The 23121-nt window shown below is 38.1% G+C and overlaps 2 protein-coding genes and 1 long non-coding RNA gene across 3 annotated transcripts; 1 reads left to right on the plus strand and 2 right to left on the minus strand.

Annotated features, from left to right (window-relative positions):
• Nucleotides 1–308: 308 nt before the first annotated feature.
• On the plus strand, nucleotides 309–7649 carry LOC131303570 (uncharacterized). The gene is made up of 4 exons (XR_009192084.1): nucleotides 309–2017; nucleotides 2072–4318; nucleotides 4350–4399; nucleotides 4497–7649. It is a non-coding gene; the product is annotated as an uncharacterized LOC131303570 (long non-coding RNA).
• Nucleotides 7650–11665: 4016 nt separating this feature from the next.
• Nucleotides 11666–12906, minus strand: LOC131303571 (uncharacterized). Its single transcript, XM_058330502.1, has 5 exons — nucleotides 12785–12906; nucleotides 12539–12649; nucleotides 12220–12438; nucleotides 12030–12139; nucleotides 11666–11834 (listed from the first exon to the last, which is right to left on the minus strand). Exons 1-5 carry the CDS (start codon nucleotides 12863–12865, stop codon nucleotides 11741–11743), a joined length of 615 nt encoding a protein of 204 aa, XP_058186485.1. The 5' UTR covers nucleotides 12866–12906; the 3' UTR covers nucleotides 11666–11740.
• On the minus strand, nucleotides 12859–21177 carry LOC131303044 (uncharacterized). Its single transcript, XM_058329836.1, has 10 exons — nucleotides 21136–21177; nucleotides 19457–19535; nucleotides 19097–19170; nucleotides 18928–18967; nucleotides 16386–16450; nucleotides 16204–16322; nucleotides 16004–16044; nucleotides 14923–15809; nucleotides 14648–14782; nucleotides 12859–14256 (listed from the first exon to the last, which is right to left on the minus strand). Exons 1-10 carry the CDS (start codon nucleotides 21175–21177, stop codon nucleotides 12955–12957), a joined length of 2784 nt encoding a protein of 927 aa, XP_058185819.1. The 3' UTR covers nucleotides 12859–12954.
• Nucleotides 21178–23121: the final 1944 nt, after the last annotated feature.

Here is a 23121-nt window from a genome sequence, read left to right on the forward strand (position 1 = left end):
TAAACTGCAAATTTGCATTTTTAGGCTGCACATTTGCACTTTTTGACTGCAAATAAATACATTTTTTGCAAATTTGTACTTTTAAACTGCAAATTTTCACTTTTAGACTGCAAATAAATACAGTTTTGCGCAGATCAAAAATAAAAAACAAATACAGTTTTGCAAATTTGCACTTTTAATTTAGACTGCAAATAAATACACTTTTTGCAAATTTATACTTTTAAATTGCAAAATTAATTTGGACTGCAAATAAATTCACTTTGTACTTTTAGACTGCAAATTTGCATTTTTAGACTGCAAATAAATACTGTAGAGACCCATATTTTTTTGGACCGTATTTTTCTTTTGCAATCGTATGACTTGTCGAGATAGACGGTATGGATTTACGGTGTGGCGTGTTCGTGAAAGGATATAATGGTAATTATGTGAGAGGTGCACGTGTGTGTGTGGCGCGAGAAGCGGGGGATTCCTCCCCCACCTTTATCTTTTTCCCAGGGAGAATAATTCTCCCATTTCTCTCCCTCACTCTTCGGCTCACTGTCTCTCTCTCCTCTCCTCCGAAATTTTTCCTCCTCTCTTCTCTCTTCGATTTCATCCACCTAGGGTGAGATTCCGGACAAGGCCCGAGTATTAAAGTTGTTCTACGGAGCGCGGGCTTTCCGAATATCCAAGAAAAATTACGATCGGGCCACGTGAGAACTCGGTTGACTTGGTCAAAGGGTTGGGTTTTGCTCAAAACCCATGAGGTAGGGATTTCTTACGCTTGTTATGCGTTTGTATGTTGATTATGTTGATAGATCGTGCTTAAAATCGTCGTTTGAGACTATCCCTTTCATTTCCGAAATTCTGCAGAACAGGGTCTTCGTTGTTGGGGTTTTCTGCCGCCTTAAGCTCATAATTGAATTTTGGTTCCTTCGTATGAAATAGAGTAGACTTAAAGCCTGTTCTAATGCCGCTGGAATCACTCGAAACCGTTGAGAATTGAATTTATGGTGATATCTAGAATACTGGTCTGCAATCTGTCTCGTTTTCTGGGTTTCAGCCCACTTCGAACGACCATAACTTCCTCGTCCGATGTTCGTTTTATGCAAACTTTATATCGGTTCGAAGACCTCGAAGTCAGCTTTCATTCGCCACTGGAATCGTCTTAAAACTCTTAGTACACAAAAAGTTATGATCGATTGAGTGGAGGTATGTCAATCTGTCAGGCAGATTCATGTAGCCCCGGTAAACCCCTGTTTAACCACCCTTGGAGTGCAGATTTGATAAGGGTTCCTTCGTGACTTTTAAGCTTCGTTCAATCGCACAACTATTGAGACTGGAATCACTCAAAAATATTAAAAACTCGATTTATAGTGATTTGTAGAAGATTGCCTTGTAATCTGAAAATCTGGGCAGCTCACTGAGCAGTGTTCTTCATTGATTAGCTATGGTTAAACGACCCTATTGGTTATGGGTCCTTGTAGGTTTTAAAGATGGGTAAGTTGGTGATGTTTTGGCGTTGGAATCATTGAAAGTTATTGAGTATGCTATTTTTAATAAATTTTTGAACACGGACTACTCTGCTGAAAATTAGAATATTTGACAATCATTCCTAAGCTTGAAAAATCGTATCGTACGACTCGTCGAACGTATCTGGGCCATTGGTTTTTCGTTAGCATAGTTGGAGTATCGTCGTAAAGGCTATAGTAGCGTGAAGGAGTCCGTGAACGTCGTAGACTATAAGAAATGTTGTGACGTGCTTAATTGGTAGAGGAGTACTTGTTTGATTAAATTGATTAAATGACTTTTGGATTCGATTGAATGATTTGATGTTTGTGGAACGCGGAATGAACGTGATGACAAATAGTCACAAAGAGATCTTTCAGGGCTCTTAAATGAGTAAATGCCTGGCAGGAGCTGTATGCTCAAATCGTATAATTTCAGGGCTCTTAAATGAGTAAATGCCTGGCAGGAGCTGTATGCTCAAATCGTATAATTTCAGGGCTCTTAAATGAGTAAATGCCTGGCAGGAGCTGTATGCTCAAATCGTATAAATTTCAGGGCTCTTAAATGAGTAAATGCCTGGCAGGAGCTGTATGCTCAAATCGTACGCTTTCAGGGCTCGTTATCGAGTAAGTGCCTGGCAGGAGCTTAGGCTCAGACACATGACATGAAATTGGTTTATGAAGTTGATGAAAGAGATTCTGGCGATTGATGATAATGAGAAATGGGATTTGGTGATGAAATGTGGAATGTGAAAGATTGTGAAATTGTACGAGATGTAATGAACGGTACTAAGGTTGTTGTTTATTTACTTAGAATGATGTAGGAATATTGATGGTCCTTGTTTGACATATGAGCAGATAGATCTTTCATATAGGTCGCCTAGAATCCCTGACCATAGTGTGCTACTGTTGACAGTCCTGTGTACTTGGGCTTATCTGTCGTTACACTCTCACTCTAGATGCATAACTCATCATATTTTCCTATAACTTGCGTATAGATTTCTCTACTGGGCACGTGTATGCTCAAACCCTATCATTTTCAGGTACAAAAATAAGGAAGTTGGCATGGCGTGCATATCGTGCTTATTGATCATGTCTTTCAAAGGTATAAAAGAGGCGATTATTTGCATTTGATTCGAAAGGAGTATTTTTGGAAAGACATTTGTTAGAACTGTAATATTATTTTCTTCGGACATTGGTATTTCGATAACTTAGGGCCTCGAGCCAGGGATGTACTCATTGAATTTTATTTGAGAACAGTGAACGGAAAGGTCTTTTGGGGTATTACTTGTATTACAGTGAGGACTTTATTTATTAAAAGTGTTTATTATTTATGTCAAAAATCGAGGGCGTGACAACTTGGTATCAGAGCATATGTTTAGAATACCTAGAGACCGTGGGGAGACTTTTAGTCTCATGGGTTCAAAATTCGTTGCATATTTTTTTTCAAAACACAAGTATGCTTGCATGAATGAGTCGGTACATTATTGAGGTGTCGCATATTGTATTATGGTAGAGTGACATTGAGTTGTTGACCTGCATTGGGAAGTTGGAGGCTTGGACCTCATTGTAGTGATTGTGGCTATATTGATGTGTGAAGCAAAATATAAGATAGCATGTGATAAAAGGGATGGAATGTTGATATGACTTATGAGATGAGTGTTAAATGTGTTTTTAATTGAATTGTTTGGATTATGTGTTAAGTTTCAAATGTGTTAAGTTAAGCCTATGTGAGATAAACTGTGTAAGGTATAAGTATTAGGTGAATAATATATGCATTGGGAATTGAGTTAGTGCGTGTCTTGAATGTGTTTGGAAGGTAAAGTCGTGTTGTGGTGATAACTGTGGTTGGTTACTATAGTGGTAGTTATTGAGACAGTTAATATAAGCATAGGTAGGGCAAGTCGAACCTACATACGAGATATAAGTATCTAAAGTTGAGATAAGAATATGAGGGTTATAGGTAGGGTGTCTAGATACAGTATGTGTCTCCTGGACACCCAGGCGACTACCGATGAGATCCAATTGGAAGAGGCGCTTGATCACCGCTCCTTCTAGATGGAAGTCTCGGAAAGTCAATTGGACACTAGGATTGTGTATAGGTGTTAGATCTCTAGGCTTGAGATAGATGACTCTACGTAGGAATTTCGTAGAAAAATGATGTGCTATGGTGTCGTAGTCTTCATTGTTGAGGTGAATGTCGTGGTGGTGTCGTTTTGATAGGATGGTAAAAAAAAAAAAAAAGGGAAGAAGACTTGAGGTGATAGATTTGAGAGGGACTAATGTTTAAATAGTGGTAGTGATAGCAGTGATGGTGATGAGAATAGTGTGGTTGATATTATTGAGGTTGAGTACAATTGTGGTAAATATCTTTGAGGAAAATTGATGTCGTTATGACTACTTAGTTGAAAGAAGAAATTTGTGAGCTGTGAAACTTATGGTGAGCGGAACTGTTAAAAGATATTGGTGTGAGAGAATTGATTCTTAGGTGAGAAGTAGTTGGAATCTTAGAATGTGATGAGAAGTATAGACATGCTGTTTGCAACCCTCGAGTCTTGTTGGTATTTAGGAAGGAGTTTGTAAATTTGTTTGTGCTTGTATTGGTGTTTAAATTTTGGTATCGAGATAATCAATAGTTTTGGAAGTTCGTTAGTGCAACTATTGCACACATTGTGTAGGTATTTGGGTGATGAAATGCCATGTGATTGTAAAGTTGATAGAGAAATGATTAATATTGATGTTGTGTATTTGTTATGTGATATTTGAGATTGTGAAAATGGGAAACATGTGACTTGAGTAGACTAATTGACGAGAGTATTTGAGATTGATGGGTGAACAGAACATGTGGAAGGTATGATGAAGTTGAAAAGAACGAGATTACCATTGGGCTTTCTAGAGCCATGAAATGTGAAGTATTGGATACTTTGTGAGTCCGTGGATACTTGGTGAATCCGTTGGATACTTTGTGAGTCCGTGGATACTTGGTGAATCTGTTGGATACTTTGTGAGTCTGTGGATACTTTGTGAGTTGGTGAGTCTGCTGGATACTGAGTGAGTCTATTAATGCGTGGATGTGTTTGGTGTTGTGTAAGCTACTAAATTGTACCGTGGGTTGTTGAAATATTTCGTGAATGAAATGTGCTGTTGTTTAGCTTTAACCTACATGTTTGATTTATTATGTAATCTCAATGCGAGAAATTTGCTTTTAGTATACGATGTAGAATAAACAGTGATGCTTATGAGGGTAGTTGCTACGAGTGTATGCCTTTCTTGAGTAGCAGTAACGATGTTTGGAGAATTGGGTTTAAGGAAAATAGTGGATTGATATTTTACTAGAACGGTTTTAATGTGTGTTGTGAAAAGTTATGTAGAAGGGACGCATTACCATAGAAGTGAGTTTAAGTTTCCGAAAATAGAAACCAGTGGTGATTCTCAGCGGGCTAGGGAATGTGGAGTATTGCTAGACTATTGGTTATGTTGGAATGTTGAATGGACGAAAAAGTAGATGGGGTTTAAGCCGAGTTGGTAAAAGAGTTATATGGGTAGCCAGAGGTGTGAGTTGGTGATTGTGGCTAGCGGTTTTGTTTATATGTGTTTGGTTGTGTTGACAATTATTAGCAGAATCAATAGAATTGAATAAGTTGTGAGGTGTGTTTATTCTTAAAGTCGAGAGAAAGATCAATAGATTGAAGTATGGGCAGTTTGACCATTATGAGTGGATGTTTATAGCTGAGCAATGGGTGATGAGTTATTATGTGGTTTAGAATTCGAGGCTTATTAGTTTTGTTCCAATGGAGATTATTTGAGGTTCTTTGGATTGGTGAGTAAAGGTTTGATTCATTGATTGATGTTGATTGAAAAAGATAGAACTTGGAGTTTAGAATTCGAGTTTTTCTGAGCAGCTTAATTTGTCCTCCTAGAAATTTCGAGGAATACTTAGAGAACGTAAGGAGATTGTTTGTTGGATTTTGATGTGATTGTCATGTTGGTAAGTGGAGTCTAAGAATTTTGTACAGATGTGAAGACTTGAGGATTTGATAAAATGATAGTGGTTTGCGATTGAGTGTTGAGTGGTAGAACCATAATAATAGTGAGGATTTCGTGGAGTAATCAAAAAAAAAAGAGAGGGTCTACATAGAAAGGAGAGGATGATGTGATTATTATGAGATGGCAGTATGAGGTTTGGTATTGTGGTTTGTGACTTGGTTGGACTTGGATGAGCAAATTTCGAGGACGAAATTATTTTTAAGGAGGGTAGGATGTAGAGACCCATATTTTTTTGGACCGTATTTTTCTTTTGCAATCGTATGACTTGTCGAGATAGACGGTATGGATTTACGGTGTGGCGTGTTCGTGAAAGGATATAATGGTAATTATGTGAGAGGTGCACGTGTGTGTGTGGCGCGAGAAGCGGGGGATTCCTCCCCCACCTTTATCTTTTTCCCAGGGAGAATAATTCTCCCATTTCTCTCCCTCACTCTTCGGCTCACTGTCTCTCTCTCCTCTCCTCCGAAATTTTTCCTCCTCTCTTCTCTCTTCGATTTCATCCACCTAGGGTGAGATTCCGGACAAGGCCCGAGTATTAAAGTTGTTCTACGGAGCGCGGGCTTTCCGAATATCCAAGAAAAATTACGATCGGGCCACGTGAGAACTCGGTTGACTTGGTCAAAGGGTTGGGTTTTGCTCAAAACCCATGAGGTAGGGATTTCTTACGCTTGTTATGCGTTTGTATGTTGATTATGTTGATAGATCGTGCTTAAAATCGTCGTTTGAGACTATCCCTTTCATTTCCGAAATTCTGCAGAACAGGGTCTTCGTTGTTGGGGTTTTCTGCCGCCTTAAGCTCATAATTGAATTTTGGTTCCTTCGTATGAAATAGAGTAGACTTAAAGCCTGTTCTAATGCCGCTGGAATCACTCGAAACCGTTGAGAATTGAATTTATGGTGATATCTAGAATACTGGTCTGCAATCTGTCTCGTTTTCTGGGTTTCAGCCCACTTCGAACGACCATAACTTCCTCGTCCGATGTTCGTTTTATGCAAACTTTATATCGGTTCGAAGACCTCGAAGTCAGCTTTCATTCGCCACTGGAATCGTCTTAAAACTCTTAGTACACAAAAAGTTATGATCGATTGAGTGGAGGTATGTCAATCTGTCAGGCAGATTCATGTAGCCCCGGTAAACCCCTGTTTAACCACCCTTGGAGTGCAGATTTGATAAGGGTTCCTTCGTGACTTTTAAGCTTCGTTCAATCGCACAACTATTGAGACTGGAATCACTCAAAAATATTAAAAACTCGATTTATAGTGATTTGTAGAAGATTGCCTTGTAATCTGAAAATCTGGGCAGCTCACTGAGCAGTGTTCTTCATTGATTAGCTATGGTTAAACGACCCTATTGGTTATGGGTCCTTGTAGGTTTTAAAGATGGGTAAGTTGGTGATGTTTTGGCGTTGGAATCATTGAAAGTTATTGAGTATGCTATTTTTAATAAATTTTTGAACACGGACTACTCTGCTGAAAATTAGAATATTTGACAATCATTCCTAAGCTTGAAAAATCGTATCGTACGACTCGTCGAACGTATCTGGGCCATTGGTTTTTCGTTAGCATAGTTGGAGTATCGTCGTAAAGGCTATAGTAGCGTGAAGGAGTCCGTGAACGTCGTAGACTATAAGAAATGTTGTGACGTGCTTAATTGGTAGAGGAGTACTTGTTTGATTAAATTGATTAAATGACTTTTGGATTCGATTGAATGATTTGATGTTTGTGGAACGCGGAATGAACGTGATGACAAATAGTCACAAAGAGATCTTTCAGGGCTCTTAAATGAGTAAATGCCTGGCAGGAGCTGTATGCTCAAATCGTATAATTTCAGGGCTCTTAAATGAGTAAATGCCTGGCAGGAGCTGTATGCTCAAATCGTATAATTTCAGGGCTCTTAAATGAGTAAATGCCTGGCAGGAGCTGTATGCTCAAATCGTATAAATTTCAGGGCTCTTAAATGAGTAAATGCCTGGCAGGAGCTGTATGCTCAAATCGTACGCTTTCAGGGCTCGTTATCGAGTAAGTGCCTGGCAGGAGCTTAGGCTCAGACACATGACATGAAATTGGTTTATGAAGTTGATGAAAGAGATTCTGGCGATTGATGATAATGAGAAATGGGATTTGGTGATGAAATGTGGAATGTGAAAGATTGTGAAATTGTACGAGATGTAATGAACGGTACTAAGGTTGTTGTTTATTTACTTAGAATGATGTAGGAATATTGATGGTCCTTGTTTGACATATGAGCAGATAGATCTTTCATATAGGTCGCCTAGAATCCCTGACCATAGTGTGCTACTGTTGACAGTCCTGTGTACTTGGGCTTATCTGTCGTTACACTCTCACTCTAGATGCATAACTCATCATATTTTCCTATAACTTGCGTATAGATTTCTCTACTGGGCACGTGTATGCTCAAACCCTATCATTTTCAGGTACAAAAATAAGGAAGTTGGCATGGCGTGCATATCGTGCTTATTGATCATGTCTTTCAAAGGTATAAAAGAGGCGATTATTTGCATTTGATTCGAAAGGAGTATTTTTGGAAAGACATTTGTTAGAACTGTAATATTATTTTCTTCGGACATTGGTATTTCGATAACTTAGGGCCTCGAGCCAGGGATGTACTCATTGAATTTTATTTGAGAACAGTGAACGGAAAGGTCTTTTGGGGTATTACTTGTATTACAGTGAGGACTTTATTTATTAAAAGTGTTTATTATTTATGTCAAAAATCGAGGGCGTGACAAATACACTTTTTGCAAATTTTCTATTTTTACACTTTTTTTGCATATTTGTACTTTTAAACTACAAATTTGCATTTTTAGGCTGCACATTTGGACTTTTTGACCGCAAATAAATACATTTTTTGCAAATTTGTACTTTTAAATTGCAAATTTTCACTTTTAGACTGCAAATAAATACAGTTTTGCGCAGATCAAAAATAAAAAATAAATACAGTTTTGCAAATTTGCACTTTGAATTTAGACTGCAAATAAATACACTTTTTGCAAATTTATACTTTTAAATTGCAAATTTAATTTAGACTGCAAATAAATTCACTTTGTACTTTTAGACTGCAAATTTGCATTTTTAGACTGCAAATAAATACACTTTTTGCAAATTTGTACTTTCAAACTAGAAATTTAATTTAGACTGCAAATAAATACCCTCAGCACTTTTAGACTGCAAATAAATACACTTTCTGCATATTTCTTCTTTTAGACTACAAATTTAATTTAAACCTCAAATTTTCAATTTTAGACTGCAAATAAATACAGTTTTGGAAATTTGCACTTTTGGACTGCAAATAAATATACTTTTTGCAAATTTGTACTTTTAAACTGAAAATTTAACTTAGACTGCAAATAATTACACTTTGCACTTTTAGACTGCAAATAAATACACTTTTTGCAAATTTTCTCTTTTAGACTACAAATTTAATTTAGATTGCAAATTTAATCAACTAAGCACTTTTTGCAAATTTAATTTAGACTGCAAATAAAAACACTTTTTGCAAATTTGCAATTTTAGACTGCAAATAAATACCTTGTGCACTTTTAGACTGCAAATTTATATTTTTAGATTGCAAATAAATATACTTTCTGTAAATTTCCTCTTTTAGACCACAAATTTAGATTAGACTGAAAATTTTCACTTTTAGACTGCAAAATAAATATAGTTTTGCAAATTTGTACTTTTAAACTGCAAATTTGCATTTTTAGACTGCAAATAAATATACTTCTTGCAAATTTGTACTTTTAAACTGCAAATTTAACTTAGACTGCAAATAAATACACTTTTTGCAGATTTTCTCTTTTAAACTGCAAATTTAATTTAGACTGCAAATAAATACACTTTACACTTTTAGACTGCAAATTTGCATTTTTAGACTGCAAATAAATACACTTTCCGCAAATTTTCTCTTTTAGACTACAAATTTAATTTAGACTGCAAATTCACTTTTAGACTGCAAATAAATACAGTTTTGTAAATTTGCACTTTTAGACTGCAAATTTGTATTTTTAGACTGCAAATAAATACACTTTTTGCAAATTTTCTCTTTTAAACTGCAAATTTAATTTAGATTGCAAATAAATACACTTTTTGCCTATAACTTCTACACTTTTGGTTTGGAAATTCTTTTATTAAACAAAAACATATGTAATTAAAAAGAACTTGGGATAGGCCAAATCACCCCTAGTAGATATTCAATGAACCCGCCTAGCATAAATAACTAATGGCCCACGCCAATGCAAAAGAAGTGAGCAAGCCTGTGCAGTACATGAAAAACCAGGCAACCTTCGCAAACTGCTACTATAAAGCAACCAACCAATGGAACTAGAAGCTAGAATAGTATAAATGCTCTGAACCATGACCTAGGATAGAAATTAGATACTCTAAATCTCAGCAAAAAACACATCACTCTTGCAACTAACCAATTTGTCTATTTGTGTAACAGAAGTTGCTCTTTCTGGTTCTGCCCATCACTTAGGTAACACTAATTAATACTAAGAGAGAACAAGCTTTTTGTTTAGGCTACAAAATTAGGGACTTTCGCAGTAGATTTGAGCAAGGAAGAACAAGCTTCTTGCAGAACCTCAACACTTCAGCATCATCGATGTTTGATTTTTCTCTAGGAATGATAGCACAGTTTATCTGTGAAAAAAAGGAGAGGGATTTAAAACTATGCTTATGATTTGACCAATGCATAACATCGAGCACCAAAAGTACCAAGGCTATGCAGAATTATTATCTAGATCACACACATGCACCTCCACCCAAAAAAACCTTAAAAAATGCAACAAAAAAGTTTGTTGATATGTCTCGGGACATGAATCATTAGAAAACATAGCAATTAAACTATATCCGAGACACGTGTTATGTCCTAATGATATTAAACTACTAGCTGTCATGTGGCAGCCATGCAAGTTTAGGTCACAAATCAACATTTTGTTCTGAGTCCTATATTTTGCATCCTGGGTAGGGATTCGGACAAGTTTGAAAAATATAAATAGCAAATGAAACCAGCGCGATTAGCTGGCCCGAAAGTTGGAAATGTGCAAGTATTGAACAACTCTTTAGGTGGAACATGCATAGCAATATGGTTAAATATCTCTTTAGATAGATCTATCTCAATATCTCTATCTCAATTTGACTAGTTCTCGTATTGAATGGATCCCATCACAGTGGGCAAGTATCCCATATAATGCAACTACTCATCAAGCAGGAGAAGTACCTATCTCAATAAACCATTTAAAAATCCAACTCATCAAGCAGGAGAAGTACCTCATAGAAAAAACAAAGCAATATAACAAGACTTGCTGACTTACATCTTCTGCAAAAGGGTGTATTGGAACATCTGCGAGAGATAAATAAGAAACTCTTCACAACATAGATGTGGCTTAATACCTGGAGGAAAAACAACTATGGTCTTGAAAAGATTCTACGAATTATTGTAGACAAGTAAAAGAGAAGACAATCACCATCTTTAGGAGGCACAAAAGAAAAAGGAACAGAGAAAAAAAAAACATTGAGGAGCAAAGCTATGGAACAAGCTTTGCTTTGCCTGAGTGAGTACCTGCAGGTGCAAATATTGAGGAGCATTTATGCATTTGAACCATATAACAAAGGCATCTGAGTTATTAGAAAGCTCACGTACACAGACACTTCATCAGAGCTCACGTACCAGTGTTGGACACTTCTCGAACACACACTCTCGGACACGTGTCCGACACTTCTCCCGGAGGGTCCTATTTTTTTTCCCAATATTTGGGGTCCGACACTTTACGGACACTTTAAGGACACTTTGGTGGTAAACTGCAATTATAAACGTATCATTTGTTTTTCCAAATCATGCAAATCATATCAAAGAAATTTGCAATCAATGTCCACCTTTCAGGTGCACTGCAAAATTGGTGCAATGAGGAGGATTACCCTACCTACCCTGAAATAGACTCCATTTTGAGTGCTACAACTATTCTACAATTCCAATTTAGACTAACAGTGCACAGAGCCCAACAGTAAAAGAGTAAGACAATAGTAATCATCTCATAGTTTGTGCTGGAGGAAAAATTCACCTCAACTAACCCAAGCAGTTATCGCAGGCTATCCTGAGAGATTAGGAAGTACCTCGACATGGTGAAAATCCATGTGTTTTATAAGACTTCTTGGTTGACGAATAAGTCTATAAGGTCTGCCCTGATCTACCTACAATCCTGTTTTGTTATTGCACTGGTTGGACTTTCATTCTCTATGTATTTCCTCATAATTGACATTACAACAATGCCACAGTCAACACTGCAAGAAAAAATGGAGTCACCTATCAACCTGGAAAAAATAAATCCAATTCTTCACCTATTTTTAATAATATTTACTATGAAGCACAAGATTTACTATGAAGCACGTTGGTTACTATGAAGCACAAGATAGTAAGCACCAGAGAAAGTACACCATAGGTGACAAAGACTATTACAAAAACTTTACACTATTTACCTTCCAGATGCTTGTTGTGGTGAGTCCTTCTCTACCTCCACCATATCACTCATGAGCATTTTGGCCGCTTGTTTTTTGTTCGCATTAATGTATGCTGAAACGGTTACTCTCTATGGAGAAGGAAACAAATAATGTAAGAGCTTTGACAATACTACATATATAAAATACAACATCATCCAGGCCAGCTTACCAATTTCTTTGTTTTAATGCAGTATTTATTGTCTTTTCCATATTTGAGCAACAGAGGGTTATACAACTTCCACTTTCCATCGTCTTTGTCAAGCATGAGCAACGTCCAGTGGAAAGAAGTTAGTATTGGAAAGAGCAAGAATCTTGCAGATGCAGCTTGTCGCATTAGATTGTGAAGTGTTCTCCTCAGTTGGTCTTGCTTTTTGTTCTCAATTATGTCCTATTTACAGACAAAAACAAATCAAAGTTTTTTATTTTTATTTTGAACAAATCAAAGTTAACTTGTGTATGAATAATACAAGTTAATGCTAGTTTCTTACCATGAAGAAGCTAATGAAGATGTATGACTTTGGTGGTTGAGTATTCAAATCAAATGTCGGTTGTGTTTCAATGTGTTGGCGCATGAGGAGCAACGCGTATGCATCTATACACTATTATGTACCAGTGAAAACATGATTATCTCTCTAAGTTCTGTTTGAATACAGTCCTACAATTACAGTCTACAAACAGAGGGTTTGATATTGAATTAAATCATTTAAAACACAACTAGATAGTGTGGGAACTACCCGATTTGATATTGGATCCTCAAACAAGAGGTTTTCTATGTCAAGAAGTTCAATATAGAGGTTGTTCTGTGCTGATTCCATTACTACAGTACTGCATATTGCAAATTGGTTTTAAAATTCTGTTAACAATCGTAAACTTTATAACTAATGGATATAGTTGAGAGTATATCTTATCTTTGTTCTCCTGTCTTCCAAAGTTGTTCAATTTTCTTCCAAGTTTCCGGACGAATGAGTTTTGCCACTTCAGTATCAACCTTCAAATTCTTCAGCTTCTTCTTTTTCCGCTTTTCCCGTTGCTCATACTCCGGAGACTTGTCTACATCAATAGTATCTACTTCAGTATTAACCTTCAACTTCTTCAGCATCTTCTTTTTCCCCTTTTGTGGTTGCTTATAGTCTGGACTGTCGTCTACATCGATTGGATTTACTTGCAGACTCTTTCTCTTCATTTGTCCATAGATGTAGTCCTCAAAGTAGTTCTGCTTTCTATCATCCCTTCCTATGACTCTTTTAAACATTGACCGCGGAGAGCATTGTTCCTCAGACATCTTCAGCTTCCTCTTTTCCTTTGCTACTTCTTGTGTGATTTCGTGAACTGCTATACATGCCAATTCATCCTCCATGTCATTCTTCTCTTTCTGCAGGCTTGCGATTTTTTCAAATGTTGCTTGCTGCGTCACTTGATGCACTTCTCTCTCAGTTTCCATAGGATATGCTTGGATTAACTGATGGATTTCAAAATCTTGAACTTTTGCATCTAAGTCCTTAACTTTCACCTCCAAGTCCTCCTTTTCTTTTAGTAACTTGCCGTTCATTTTTTGTAGTGCAGTAGCATGTTTTTCAAGGGTTTGGATTCTCTGCTTCAACATTCCATTTTCTTCATTTCGAGATTGTAGAAGTTTCTCATTCTGTTCTTGAATTTTGATGATGTCAATCTCTAAATTCTGCTTTTCTTTCTCCAACTTCTCAATCTTGTTCTTCAGTTCATCAATAAGAGCATTTGCGTCCTTTTTGGCTTGCTCCGCTATTGCTCCACAAATCATATTCAAGGATGCACTAGGCATTGTGTTTGGTGATGACATTTGACCCAATGTATTTGGCACCAATGTTGATCCTGAATCCGTTTCAAATGATCTGCAGATTGGACTGTTGAAGTCATCTAGTCCTCGTACTTTTTCTGCTTCATCATCCTTTTCACCCCCGTCATCTTCTGGAACTTCATTGCCTTGTTCACCCCTGTTATCTTCTGAAACTTGGACTCCACCCTTTTCTCCCTCTTCCTCCCCACAAACTCCAACTTGCTCTCCACCATGCACAACCCCAATTGTTGGTTCAACCTTTGTTACCTTTGCCTCTCCTTGTTCACCCCGGTGATCTTCAGAAACTTGACCTTGTTCATCCCTATGATCTCTAAAAATTTCATCAAAGATCTTTCTTTCTTCAGCCGTTTCTTGTACCTCGATATGATTTACCTACTCAAACAGAAAATACAACAGTCAACAGTCTGTAAAATACAAATTAAGTATATCAATGTTTCTTTAACTAGACAAATTACATGTAAAAGGAGCTCAAGTTCGTAACAAAAGGGAGTACAAAACTGCATTCCAATCTAGGACATTGGATCAGGAAACAGTTTGATCCAGGTAAGATAAAGAAGATTCGTTAAATTTTTGCCAAAACAAACAAACTTCAACCAATAAATTTTTGCTGATAAGTATGGTTTTTATCATTTCTAAGCCAGAGGTGCATACTCTATAGCAATTCCCTAAATCAAGAGCACAAACTCAAAAACCACAAAGCGAAAACAACACAAGAAAAGATACAGCCTTAAACATTAAAAGAAAAAAGAAGAGATATTATTACTTTATCACCGGGAAGTTGACTGAGTTCAAAATCCTTGAGGCTTTTCCGAAGGTTTGAAATTTTCCATTTCACAACTCTTGGAATTGCATTCAGGTTTTTTACTTCTATGAGTTTTGTGTACTCGCAAAGCCAATACTGCCAAAAACAAATTTCAAAATCAATAACACAAGTAACGTGATTTTAAATCAAAGAATTTGTGTAGAGTTATGCTTTCATTACCAATAGCAGCACTGTAGATCATTTAGTCCTCTGAGCTCTTTGTGATTGTTGTGAACTGACATAAGTAGGTACTTTCTGATAGCTTCTGCCCAGTCATATTGCTTCACTTTTTGGAGATCTTCCATGTGTTGTACATATGACCAGTTGACTGTAGTTCCTTGGTTGGAGAAAAACAGGGTTACACAAAGGTATAGACATAGTAATCTCACAACATCCTCCACATCTTGTTCCTTCTCACTACTTGTCAGTTCCTTAATCTTTTGCTTCATGGTTGGTGCTGATAACCTTGCCTCTTTCATTTTAAGCCTCTTGGCTAATGCAACGCTTTCTTTCTTTACATTTGTTTCCACCATCTCAACTTCTCCACAAGAAATACCAAAAATGAGCTTCACATGCTCCTTTGTCAGCTTCAATTGCCTATCACCCACTATAAAACTTCTACTCTCTTCTTCATATGACTGGATAATATTTAGAACAACTTCATCATACTTTCTACAATTATCACTTAACAACTTGCTATTCATAATAGCTTCAAACAATAACCAGAAGGGCGTTTTCTTGAGGGATGCTATATGTTGGTTATTCAATTTGGTATCCTTGAGTAGTCTACATATAGACTGCAAATTGCACCGGTTAGAGCCTGCTGGTAGTGTTTGTTCTGCTCGTGTGCATTCTTCATCTACCTCTGTTTGTTCTTCAGCCTCTTTTGTATCTATTTTTCTTTTCTTTTTTCCATCCATTGGTTGTGATCGGGATTCTTGCATGTTTGTTGCTAATCTTTCTCTAAGATCGTACTGGCTTTGTGTACACCCTCTTGCTCTAACCGTAATCGGTGCAACTCTTTCCTCATTCACCTCAGTTTTTGGAAGAATCACTGGTGTTGGGGTTTGAGTCTCATTATTTGAGCTTTCCTGAAATCCATGTTCGAGTCTATTTGCCAGCACTGCATAGTTTTAAAAGGACACACAAAATTAGGAGAAAGCAAAACGGGCATTCACATGATTGTAAAACTAATAAAGCAAAGTATTGAAACAAAGCAGACCCGGCTTCTTATTCTTCTTGATTTCATTGACATTGACTAGTGTGGTGTCGGGTCATACTAAGCTAGCTGTCTTTCATGTGCTCAACAAAGGAAACCATTGAAGCCGTAAACAAAGTTTGCAAGTTCTGTGTTCAAGCTGTCGTAAACAAATTTTGCAGAAAAAAACAAAAAAAAGAAGCCAAAATTCAAGCTGCCATGATCTCAAGCTACTATAAATGTCAATGCATGGAAGTTGGAAACAGTAAATGTCAATGCATGGTAGTGGCATTCACTTTATGTGGCAGGATGTTTATACCATGAAAATGTTGGTCCAAACAAGTGGGTAGTGGTTCTACAAACAGTTAGTTTCCCATCTCCTGTGGACGGCAGAAGATCAAAATCATAAAAAACAAGTCCTATGTTCTTGAATAATGCCTACCAATTAAAGGAGTGAACAACAAGTTCAGAACACATAAATGTTTGTTCTTTACAGTTTACAATTCTCTTGGCAATCTTGTAGCATACAGTAGACACATAAGGCGAGCACTCATTAATCATATCAGCTATACAATGACAAAACAAAACTCAGAGAGCAGGCTATCCCAATAACAAGAGAAAGAAGCATGTGTCGTGTTATGATATTTCACATGTTCATATTATCATTCAAATTTGCAAAATGGGTTATCAGTAACTGGAATTACCCAGAACTTGTAGCAAACCTTGGACAAATGGACAATGAGCTAATTGACACAAAATCTACACAGTATTCTAGACAAATGAGCAATACAGAGTATTCTAGCCAAATCAGTAACAAAACTACATAGTTTGGGGGCTTTGATTTGCCTTCCAAACTGTGCAATACTACATAGTTTGGATTAATCAGCTAGAAAGTTTGGATTAATCATCTAGAATTAGTAGCCAAACTAGAGGAGACAAAAATTAAGCCAGTGTATACATCGTGTTCATTACAACAACCATCCACAAAAATTAAGAATGAATCTAAGATTATTACTACTGATAATAAAAACTGAATTTAAGACACTTATACATACTTTTCCTCCTCGCCATTGTAACAGTCGTGATGGATTTTTGCTCGCTCTCCTCTTTGTTGATGAGTAAAACCCTGAACGGTGAGGAATGAACTCAAAATGTATACATCGTGTTCTTCATAATCGTATGAACGAACTCAAAATGTCATGGGAGCTTACCACCAATTGAACGGCGAGGACCTCAATGACAAATGAAGTGAGATTGATTGGATTTCGCAGGGTATTTTGCGAAGTATTGATAAATCTGAAGACTAGGTTTTCTATTACGGATAGAAATCCCTAATTTCTTTCATCGAAGCTCGTATTGAGCTTAGCTACCATCGAAGGCTCTGTTATGATATTGAGAGAGAGAGAGAGAGAGAGAGAGAGAGAGAGAGAGAGAGAGAGAGAGAGAGAGAGGACACAGACGAAGGGACAGAACGGGGGAGGGAGAAGGAGCATAGGACAGAACAGGGTATTTTTGGTATATTATTTCACCGTCCTTGGCAGTAAAATTTTGGAAAGGCCTCATCCTTACCAGTAATTTGGGCTACCAAGTAGTCCTGGGCCGTAATTTACCCAACACTAAATGGCTGAGTTGACACGCGAAATGGGCCGAACTAGAATGCTCCTCTCAAGCCTAGCAGATGGCCCAAGGCATTGGGTATTTGGGCCAAATTGTATAATTAATGGGTGATTTACAGGTTGGTAGTGATTTTGCCACACCCTTTTTTGATAATGCCACACCCTGCAAGTGTAGTTTTTGGTGAAAAATACACTTACAGGATGTAGCATTATCAAAAAATGGTGTGACAAAATCATTTCCCTTTACAGGCTGGTCCAGATTAGGACTCCCTCTTCCCACGCACTCCACCTGATTCTGGAAAAAGCACCAACAAGGATTTCTAAAAATTTCTCCCAAAATTGCCCCAAATTCCACACATCTTCTTCACTCCCCCGTCTTCGATTTGGAGGGTGCCAAATTCGTCGTCGTAACCCTTCTCTTTCCCCTCCTCCTCTCTCTCCTATTCCTCCTCACCTGCCTCTTCGCCACCGTTTCCCTCTACTCCTTCTGCTTGCCGCTACTCATGTTCGTCGCCTCCCTCCACTGCTGGCTCCGGCGCCTCCATCGCGTCCGCTTCTCCTGCGGCTTGGTCGGCGACGGGAGGCGGCAACAACGGCGAAAAGGTGTCAGTGGGAGTACTTTCGTCGCCCATTTTCTTCTTCTCTACCTTCATCTCTCTCTCTCCTCTTTATCTAGCTACTCTCTCTCTCTCTCTCTCTCTCTCTCTCTCTCTCTCTCTCTCTCTCTCTGTTTGGAACTAAAATTACTAGTACAGCTGGACGAATTAGTTAATTTGGTGGTAAATCACTCTTCGTCTTCTTCAATTGCACTGAGTTTGGAGTCGATTTGGTGGTAATCAAATTAGTGAATTTCACTAATAATAATGTCCAAAAATTCTCATTGAATTTCACTAAGTGAAATCCAAACCCATTGAGATTTAGTGAAATTTGAAATTAGTGAAATTTGAGAAATAGTGATGAATTTCACTAATTTTTTGAAGTAGTGAAATTTTGCCGAAAAAATTCATCGGCCGAAGGTGGTTGTGGGGTGTAGGTTAGTGAAATTTAAGTAATAGTGAATTTTACTAATTTTTACAATTAGTGAAATTTCTCCGAAAAAATTCATCTGCCGGATATGGTCAAAGTCAGTGTTTGCAATAATATTCCAGTCTCTTGTGTTCTTATAATTCCTTGTTGTGTTCTCTCTACGATCCTAACCTACTTAGTGTTTGTACCCACTTCGTGTTTGTAAATTTGGTATCAGAGCCATGTTTTCCATTCTAGCTTAAACCCTCTTCTGGGAACTTATTTTCCAAAACTACTTCAAATCTTTTCTAAAAGAAAACCTTGAAGTGTATGCTCTGTGGTTGCCTTCTAAGGATCCTCCATATCAGAAACTTCATTAACTATTTTGGTTAAAAGAATTTTGTATCAGTGGGTTAAAGTACCTTGAGACTTTTGGCTATTAAGCAGCGTGTCTCGGTTTATCTACCATTGTATACAGAATTTTATTAATCAAAATTGGTTGAAGGTCTTTACGTTGAAAAAGAAAAGAATTGTTGTACTAAGGAAAAGAGGAACCCAGAATTTTTCCTAAGAAATGAATCATCTGCTTACCACCCACTCCTCTGCTACGTCATCCTTAGTCCCTTCATGTTCCTCTGCCAGTAGACATTCCTCATCTTCTTCTTCTAATCTTGAATATTTGTATGAGTTTGAATACCTTCCTGATGATAGTAAGGTTCCTCTTACTGATCTCCCTTTCCTAAATCCTTATAATGCTTTTGTCAGACCACAAACTTCTGTAAAAAAGACCGTCACCCAACTTTTCTCCACAAAACGCCCAATGTCCGTAAAAGAGTATGTTCAAGCCTCTAAATTTGACCGATGCTTCATAGCAGCTACAGAAGCTGAACAACTTTTACCTTTAGAAATCCCGATTGATTTGCCTCGCCTTTGGCAACAACAAGGATTTACCCATCTTCACTTTGGAGCAATCCACTTGGCTATCACTTTCCATGGGCGAAAAGGTTTGCCTGTTACTTCCAGACTTGCTCTGGTCGATACCAGATTTTCTACAGTATCAGCACGCATGTATCTCTACAGTCCAACCACCCTAAATGCTGGAATTGTGATTTTTACCTTCTACCCCGATTTCAATATGCCATTAGCAGATCCTCATCTGCTATCCGCCTTGAAGGTTCAAGTTCAAATTGGTGGTGCCTCCCAAATCTCCTCCACATATGCAGCAACCCTTCACTACCAAATGACCTATCGTCTTCAAAACCATGCCTTTGACATGTCCTTACCATCCTCCACAGATGAAGCCCTTTTCCTAACTGTTAACGCACCTCACCAAGCTTCTTGTGTCCATGTTCCCCGACAGATTTCCCGTCCTGAGCTTCTCAAGCTTCTCCTAGAATCTTGGGTTACAGCTTATGAGAAAAATCAAAATAAGCCCATACCTGTCCAATCCTCAAATCTAACTTTCATTTCAAAACCTGATGGTACAGTGGAGATTTCTTTTCCAAAAGAAACCTCAGCCTCAGCCTCCACCCATCCTGTCATTTTTCCCTCAAGAATTAACATGTTTGTGGACGGTTCTAGGCCTGGCCCTCCAATTAAATATTTTGATCCCAGTGGCCTTCCAGTCTTCTATTTCAAAAATCCAGAAACAGGTCATTGTTATTTTGATGCCTGTGACTGTAATGAGTGTCTAGAAGACAGTCTCCTAGAAGATGACGAGGACTTTGAAGATCCATGTCCATGTTCCATATGTCCTTCATCACCTCCCACTCCGTGTAAATCTCCACCTCCTCCTCAACCTCCCTCTGATGATGGTTCTTCTGCTCAACCGAGTGGATGTTTTATGTTCACCTCATCTTCTTCCTGGACTGAAGCAGATTTTCCTTATTTGGAATTTCATAATTCTCAAGAAAGGACGACCCATCGGCATAAAATTCCAGACGCTACTACCATTCTCCCTGATGGTAGTACCAAGTAGTGTTAGCAGCAGAAGCAGCAATAAATTGGCAGTCAGCAAATTCTCTGGCTCAGAACAAAATTCTTCAGAGAATTGCTAACTCCCAACAAAATTTGGAAAATGTTGTCCATAAGAAGTTATCAACTTTGGAACTTCTTATCAGAGATTTGCAACAGAAAATTCAAAATGTTCACCAGGAACTTCTCCAGATGGCATATGCCAACCAAGCATTTTCAGCAGCTTTTTCTCAAAAGGATGCTGAAATGAAGCACCTCAAAAACCAGCTTCACTCACTTCAAGCTCAGCAGTATTCTCAACAAAAAAGCCCATTTGACATGTTTCCTTCTTCCTCTCAAGAATGGTTTTCTGGGTATCCTCAAATATCTCAACCCTTACCTATAAATCCTATTTCAGGATTTGGTGAGTCCAATATCTTTGGGAGCTCATCAGCTTTTCTTCCTCCACCAAAAAGACCATCTCCACCAAAACTTCCTTTCCCAAAGCCCTAGATAAAACCTATCCAGCCTCCAACAATTCCGCCTCCGCCATCTACATCTACTCCAACTACCTTCACTCCTTCCAAACCATCTGACCCAAATTCCAAGTCGCCTCAGTTAATGGTCCAACCAACATCTAGCCCTGCTAAAAATCCAATCTCCACCCTCCTACATACCTTAGCCACTATACCTGAAACACCATCTCTTGAACCAACCATTGAGTTTGATTCAGATACTGAATCCACAGACTCTATGCCAATTCCTCATGTTTTCATGATGAACCCTGAAAACCCAGAGGAAAATGTTGAAGATCCCATCATTGAAGAAGGTCCTGAGTTTGATACACCTCCACCAGAAATCCCAACCTTTGATTCCTTCTCACATTCCAATATCCATACCCAAGGTTTCTCCTTTGATAACATTCCCCCATCAAAATGGTTGGATAAACTTTATGAGATTCATGCTTGGTGTATTGCTGCTATGCTCTCTCCCAACGCTACACTAAGTATCATCATTACTAAGTGTACAGCGAAATTCCTTGGCCGTCTCCGTCAATGGTACTTAGCTCTTGGTGAATACCGACAGCTGCAGCTTAAGCAACTCCCAACTCTTGATCAATTCATCTCAGTTCTGCATACTGAGTTTCTTGGTGACCACAACAATACAAAAGAGTTTGTTCGAGAAGAATATCTCAGCATGAAGTGCTGTTCATTCAAAAGGAAAGATCTCGAAATTCATTATGACTGTATGTCTTAGAGATTTTATCTTCTCAACGGCATGGATGATGTCAATCTCAAGCAAGCCTTTCTCAATTCCCTTCCTGAACCATTGGAAAATGAGACAACAAGGTTACTTCAGACAAAAGGATTGACGCTGAATGCAACATCTCTTGGTGGCATTTACCAGCACTCTTTGATTGCCTTGGAAAAATTGTGCAATCACCAGAAATTCCTCAAAACTCTTGAAGAACAGGGAAAACTTCTTGGTAAAGCATGTGACCGACCAGACTTATCTATAAAGTGCAAAGACAAGAAGTACACTTGCGACCTTCATACCGGAAGTCCAAACACTTTCAGAAATGGAAGTTCCAATCTCCTGGCAAGTTTTCAAAGTTTCCAACATCTGGCAGGTTCTCACGCCGGAAAAAATGGAAATTTTTCAAGAAGAAAAAGTTCATAGGGCAGCGAAAGTCTGATCGCTGCTACATATGCGGAAAGAAAGGGCACTATGCAAAATAGTGTCCAAATAAAGCAAGAATGGGACAAAATGGTGAGCTCTTTGGCTCTTATTGATGATGATCTTGAAGATGCTGATGTCGAATCTCTTTTTTCTATCGACAATGAAGCAACAAATGAAGCAGTCCTTGCATTCACTTTTGATGATTCAGACGATTCATCAGAATCAGATGACTCTTCTGATGATCCTGACTCATTTCCCTATGAAGTCCAAACAATTGGGTTCTCCAACATCATGCTGGCTCAACCTTTAGCCAAAGTCAAAATCTTGCTTGGAAAATATGAAAAACCCATACCAGTCATCGCTTTCTTTGATACTGGTGCAGCAGCCTCCATTCTCAACCCAGCAATCCTCCCCAGGTCCTACTGGCAGTCATGCTTCAGACCCTTTACAGCAGCCAATGGAGAAACATTTGTCATCACTCTGATCAGTAAGCCTGTTTTCATTCAACTTTTCCCAGGATACACCATAAAACACCTAGTCTATGGTTCTGATCTCCCAGGAAAAGATTTATTGTTAGGCTTTGATATTCTCCAAAATCTCAGCAAAGTTTCCTGGCTCAAAAAATGTTTGAAATACAAAAACTACTTGTTACCCTGGACCACCCAACCAGATCTCTTTTCCATAGAAAATATCTCCTCCATCAAAGAAGCCATAATCCAAACTTCCTGTGCTGAATCCCATTCCCAGTTCCTCACCAAATGCTCCAACCCACTTTGGAAAAATCCAGATTTCTTCATTTCTCTTCCCTTTAAGAAAAATGAAGACATCAACCCCACAAAAGCCACCCATCATGGAATGAACCCAGATCACTACCAGCTTGCTCTACAAGAACTCCAGCAACTTCAATCAGAAGGTTTGATTGAGCCCACAACCTCTCAGTGGGCATGTGAAGCATTTTATGTCACCAAAAGAATCGAGCAGAT

This window comes from Rhododendron vialii, chromosome 10a, assembly GCF_030253575.1.
Source record: "Rhododendron vialii isolate Sample 1 chromosome 10a, ASM3025357v1".
Taxonomy (NCBI): Eukaryota; Viridiplantae; Streptophyta; class Magnoliopsida; order Ericales; family Ericaceae; genus Rhododendron; species Rhododendron vialii.